General features: G+C 40.5%; 1 protein-coding gene across 1 annotated transcript; it reads right to left on the bottom strand.

Annotated features, from left to right (window-relative positions):
• Positions 1-68: 68 nt before the first annotated feature.
• On the bottom strand, positions 69-5,518 carry LOC104279163 (E3 ubiquitin-protein ligase RBBP6-like; the record flags this gene model as incomplete). Its single annotated transcript, XM_009876354.1, has 6 exons — positions 69-172; positions 863-1,032; positions 2,296-2,435; positions 3,253-3,337; positions 3,458-3,546; positions 5,474-5,518. Coding segments are annotated over 6 exons (633 nt in total), but the record flags the coding sequence as incomplete, so codon positions are not given.
• Between the last annotated feature and the right edge of the window lie 702 nt (positions 5,519-6,220).

The raw sequence follows: 6,220 nt of genomic DNA, 5'->3' as shown, positions 1-6,220 counted from the left end.
TCTTCCCTTTCAGCTTTTTACAAATAGACTTCTTTTACAAACCGTTCCCATAAAAGTCATCATATTACCTGGCGTAGGAACCTGTTGGCAACTAAAGCATCAGGAGAAACATCTGTCTGATGACACGTCAGGCATGTGCGTGCCTCAGATTCCAGTAGTGCCGTTCTAATACCTGTGAATAATTAGAATCATCAAAATAGTTTTTAGCCCAACTAAGAAAATCTTTTGGGTTCTAATAAATTTTAAAACCATATATGATCAATGGTGAATATGGTCTTGAATCGAGAGCATGAAGCTATAAATATACAACAGTGTAAAAAATTTCTAGTACGTCACAAATAACTGCAGTTTTGATATTTCACTATTGTAACTTATGAAGATGTAAAGTAGGCTGTGTTTTGATGTTTCGACTAGTCTTTTGTCCACCAACTTTATGAATAAACACATCTCAAAAAAACATTAGTTTGAGTTCTGAAGATTCTAACCAACCGCTATGAAGAATGGCACTAAACACCTGACGATCCACTGATTGCAGATCACAGTAAGCCACCAGCTGGCTGTCTCCTTTTGTATGAGAGAAAAGGAAAACTGAAATGCCTTCACTGATACTGTAATCACCTGCACAATTAAGCAGTCTTCTCAGACTTGTCCTTCTACATTTAAAGAGAATTTAACCAGATACGTAAAAAGTGAAAAAAGCTTTCTGCTTTGTTTTTTTTTCTCCTTTCTGTGAGAAGAGTACTTAATTTAATACTTAAAATTAAATAGAACTGGTAACAACCTAATTTCCTTATCTCCTATTTCTGCTTTCAGAAGATCAGATGTGATGCTCTGAATTAACAAACACGGGAGTAACAATTACATTCATCACAGTAACTGTTTCCACAGCAGGGAATAACAGCTGCATCAGTCATTATTTCTTTACAGATAGGACATAACAACTCCTCAGGAACGGGATCATCTGAGGAGCAGGAGGACGGCTCCTCTGGTAAAAAAGGAGGCTTCTCCTTCTTTCCTTTACCATAAGCTTCCCTGGAAGGGGTGGAGGGGAGGGAAGGATAAAGAATGATGTTACAGACGGGTATATGAAAACTTTTCTATGTTTTGCATGTTACCCAATGAAGATAGGAGATGGAATCCTTCTCACTCCACATCAGCCTTCTCAACCACAGGCATCTAGTTTACACTACTCTGCTATAGCCCCAGCGCTACAAGAGGGAGGGGGGAACCACTTTCCTTCTGCAGAATTCTCCCATTCATTGGATCTCCTAAGAAACTAGCTCAGACTAGGAAAATAATATTCTGACAAGTCAAACGAAAAGAATCCCACCTCTCCTTTGCCAGGTGGGTAAATGTAAATTGCAGAACCAGGATACAGTTAGTCTGTGAGGAATGGCATTTTATAAATTGAAGAAGGCAATGTTACAGCTTCTACAAAAGGAGACCCGTGACAGAAAAATGAAGTGCTACCAAGTGCATTTCAAAACAGCCACTGCTCTTGGCACACGGCAGCATTTTCTTAGCTTACAGCAACAGGAAAATTTCAGTCTATTTCACACATGAGATTTGTTAAGGTCAGAGGGAGAGGAAATCTCAGTTCGACAGCTATTTGTTAAATTTTTGAAGAAGCTTTGAAACACAGAACAGAAGCAAAACAAACTTTCTCAAGAGAATGACTCCACTGTACACGCTACTGAAGCATTTTGCAGAAATACAGGTTCTTGGCTGTGGGGGACGGCAGCTGGACTGCTGGTAACCTGGCATTGGTTGAAGACATTGACCTTGACAAATTCCCAGTGTACCCTTAAGATGGGAAGTTGTGTGCACTGAGTTTGGACACGTTTGCGGAACTTTCTCCCTCAACATCCGGGGGGATGAGCCCAGCCAGAAGCTGCTAATTGTTACCCAATTAGAATGTGAAAAACAAGTGTTTGACCTACAAGCAAAGGCCACGCTACCTTCTTCTAGTACCTTCGACTATGTATAAAAGGCACACCCTTTCCGTAATAAAGGAGCCATTTTTGAGCCATTCTAATACCATTCAGTTGTGTCGTGTCCGTCTCTACAATGACACTTGGCACACTGTAAGTTTAAACAACCTCCCAGGGCACGAGCAGTAGGAACACCCTATTTTAGCGTTAGAAAGTGTCACAGATTTTTAAGTAAAGATACAACGACAGTGCTTCATGGCCCATAATTACAGATGCTGGCCAATGCGGTTGCATTGCCACCTGGGCATTGGGCCGTGGTTTCTCTCGTTCACTTTTTGGTCAGTCCAGTCAGTTCCACACTTACGCATTAATAACTGGGATTGCGCAGGTGCCAGTCTGTGTCACCATAGCACCCTTTGTACTGGGATCCTCCACCTCCGTCAGGAAACTTCTTGGAATTCCTGTGCTCTCCTTAATTCTGGGAACAGGCTCAAAATTTCTGTCCTGTTGAGAAAACAAATGCAGACAGAGCTAATCTTAAGCCTTAAATTACATTTAAACTGTTATTTTAAGCAGGAAATGCCTTTTCCTCTCCTTTTGCCTGGCATAAAAGTTGCCCAGTGAAAATATTTCTTTTTCCTAAATGAATATAGCCAGGATGTTGCAAAGGCTTGAGCTGTGTTTTGAACTCAGTCAACATCCTTCAGCTTAAGGCTGGGTTCCTTAAGGGTGAAATATCCCTTTGCTCACCATCCATTCAGAGAAGAGACACAAACCCACACACCCTCCGAAGCCCAGCTCCGAGGGAAAGCTTAATTCGGGGCTCTGAATCAGTCACTGGGGAAACTTATATTCCCTGTCTACACACTAAGGTTGAATTCATACCTCATGCATCTATATTCAGTGGCTAATGTTAAACGGCAGGAACACTCCACCACAGACTTGTGCAGTTAAAGCACTCAAATATTCAGTAGACAGGGTCAACAGAAACATCTTGAGTTTATACAAAATGCTCAAAACTATGAACTGTCATTAGAAAGAGATAAAACCAGAAAAGTTTCCAATAATACTGAAATACATAAAAAGCTGCATGGAAGTTCACAGATAAAGATACATGCAATGTCTGTGACCTAGAAAAAAAGAAAATATTACATTTATAATTCCAGGCTTCCCTTGAATTTTGAAGGGTTTTGCAACACTGCCATGTAACTTCTTTATTTCACCCCAAGAGAAACAATCCTTAATGTGCATGTTCATGTGCTTCTCACATAACTGACAAGGTAAAAAAAATCAAGTAACACTGGAAACCCCTCACACTCACCCCAACTGTTGGGCAGTTCCTTATATGGGGGCCAGGCTGTCCACAATGAAAACAAGTGTAGGATTCTGGAAGTTTCTTCATGTAACTACAAGTGTTTTGGCAAAAAAAAGAAAAAAGTTGTGCATGTGTCTCTCTTTTTAAAACGAACTTCTCTACAATTAGTCCATAACCTTCAAAGAACAGATTTGGCATTGTCCACACTTACTTGATTGGGTCATACTGAAGGCAAGACTGTATCATCACAGCTTTTATTTTATCTTCTTCGGAAGCATTGACTTGGGTCAGGTCAGCAGTCTGTTTAACAGGTAATATTTGCACACACATTAGAAACACATTTAAGTGCACACGACCAAACAGTGCTGCTCTCTCAGTCCTGTACAGAGCAGCACAACATCGCTGAGGCTGCAAAACACCAGCTGCTCATATTAAGTACAGTTGTCGTGAACGGGTTCCAGGGGGTGCTGACGCCCTTGCATGATGTGTCTGTTCATCTACTTGAAAAGAGGATTCTTGGGCACTCAAAACCTTGGGCTCTGTTCAAGACTTGTGTAACCAACCCAATTTTCTTCCAAGTGGCATGAAGTTATGTGTAGAAAGAATGCTACTGTCCATTACTTTTAACCGATTTTTAAGCTCCAGGCTCTGTGAAGCAGATATCCATTTACTGAGAAAGATATATGCAAATAACATTATTTACATTTTGCATCCCACAACATAAGACACACAACAGAAGAGCTGGGACACAGGAAGCCCAATCTGCAGGTTTTTCCAGGTGACCGTGTCCTTTCCGCACACAAGGTGTAAAATAAACCTTATGCAGAACTAGATCTTCAAATTACTGAAGCCAGTTGATTTTTTTTCCAAGCAGTATTTGTGTAAACGTTTTTATTTCACACTAGTCCAGGTACAAGAAGGGTCTAAGGAAACGACTGTAAATGACCCGGACCTTCGAGCACCTCTCGTTTAGATCAGCCACTCACGGTTGTTGGTTTTATAAGCATTCATGCAGGAAAACAACCAACTACTTTCAATATTTTATTAAATGGTTGTTTCGCACAGTTCTTTCTCAACAGTGACACAACCCAGATCAACATCCGTGAAATCATTTCCACTAACATTTTACAGAAAACTTTACAGATACTGGACTAATCTGTTTGAACTGAAACAGTTTACAAAACACACCCAAAAGCCACACAGCATTACTAGGAATACACTAAAATTCAAATATGACATTCAATACATAGTAATAGTAAAACAGGAAAAAATATCCAACACATTGCGTCCATGCTAAGCCAGTCTGTACTAAAGAGGCTGAAGTAACAGTTTTGAGCTGCTTTACGTTATGTTCCTGTATTTTTCTGAAATACTAAAATTTCCTTGAAAGCTTAAATGTGTATGCCACTTGGACAGGTTTTCACAATTTAGAGTAAAACTTCACCTGAGCTAAGGACATGTCTAGGGACACCACAAACAGAGAGCAGTTTCTTTTGGTGGCTACCTTCCAAACTAATTTTTTTTCCCAATTTAATTTGTGCAGCGAGAAAGGGAAGAAGTTACCAGTGGGAAGAGGCTTCTCTTTCTCGGAAATTAACAGAAGAAAGAACTAGCATTAGGCCCTGCCTGCTCTAATCTTTGTTGCTTTAAAGACCGGTAATTTAACTGGCAAGCACTACACCTTTTCAGCAAAGGTATCCCCTAGTGCTTTCCCAGACAAGGTTACCACGCTGGAGCGAAAAAAGCAAGCAGTTCCAGAGCAAAACATGGTATTGCAACAGTTTCAGAAGGTCACAGCTGCTAAGAGGTGACACTGTGCAGCAGTCCAAGAATGGATCTGTAAATATAGTGACTAGAAATTCAAAAATAGCCATACAATTGTCCGTGCTGCAGAAACACTTTGACTTTGGCTGTTGCAAACTCCCATGAAATGTCCGTAACTTACAGTCAATTAAATTCTTCTGTGCAATTGTGCTACAACTCCCGAAGTGCTGCTTCTTTGTGTCTTGGAGATGAGTAATACTGCAGCACTACCCTGGGGCTGATAAAGTCCTCCCCTTCTATCTTTCCGAAGTGAGATCTACTCTTTACGTGATAGTATTAAAATACGCACACTTTTTAAATCAAAACCAAATGCTTTAAATTATTAAAAATTAAATTTTGTTGACATTACTACAGTTATCCAGGTATAGATCACACTATAAGTATTTGACAAGAATATGTGTACCTGAATAAGCTGGGCCAGAGAAACAGATGCAGAAGATTCACCAATCTGTTCACAAAAAATTAAACACATATTCAAGCTCTACAATAAATACACAGCAATAGTTGACCTCTAATGTAGCCTTAAAGTCTGCACTTTATCCTCTGAGTGTCACTGACAGAGGCAATTCCAGCCTAGTGGCATCTGGATTTGTTCAAAGCAAAGTCCAAAGCTATGAGAGCTTAAGAGTGCTGAAGAGGTTCATGAGAAGAAACTAAAATAAACAAACCCCAGACTTGACAGTCAGTGTATTAACGCCCATTTCAAACAGAGGACTAAAGAGAAACTAGTGCAGAGCAACTGGGAGAGGAGACAGAAAATAGGAGGAAAAGGCTGCTCTTGCTGCTGCAGGGCTACATTTACTTCACAGTGTCTTCCTAACATGCGGTAGCTTGTCTGAATCAGAAATTCAGCCACGATGGATCACAGTTGTGCTCTGTGGTGCTAAAACAAGGGTCACAACTCTCTGCATTTCTGCAGCATCTAAGGACAAATACCAACTAGAGATCCTGGCAGTTACTGAAATAGGAATACTGGGTCCATTTTCTCGCTTGGCTGTGGTAACAGTGGGGCAGCAGCAAAAACCTGCAAGAGCAGGACGACAGCTAATGTAAGAGCAAGACCACGAAGCTTTGGTACATCCTTTCAAGGAAACGAATGTTATTTTTTTCTGCTTTACTCTTCAACAATAATTGGCAAGCTTTCCAGAGA

The sequence above is a fragment of the Apaloderma vittatum genome, unplaced genomic scaffold, assembly GCF_000703405.1.
Source record: "Apaloderma vittatum isolate BGI_N311 unplaced genomic scaffold, ASM70340v1 scaffold12349, whole genome shotgun sequence".
In the NCBI taxonomy this organism is placed as follows: domain Eukaryota; kingdom Metazoa; phylum Chordata; class Aves; order Trogoniformes; family Trogonidae; genus Apaloderma; species Apaloderma vittatum.
This window is presented reverse-complemented; position numbering and strand designations above follow the sequence as displayed.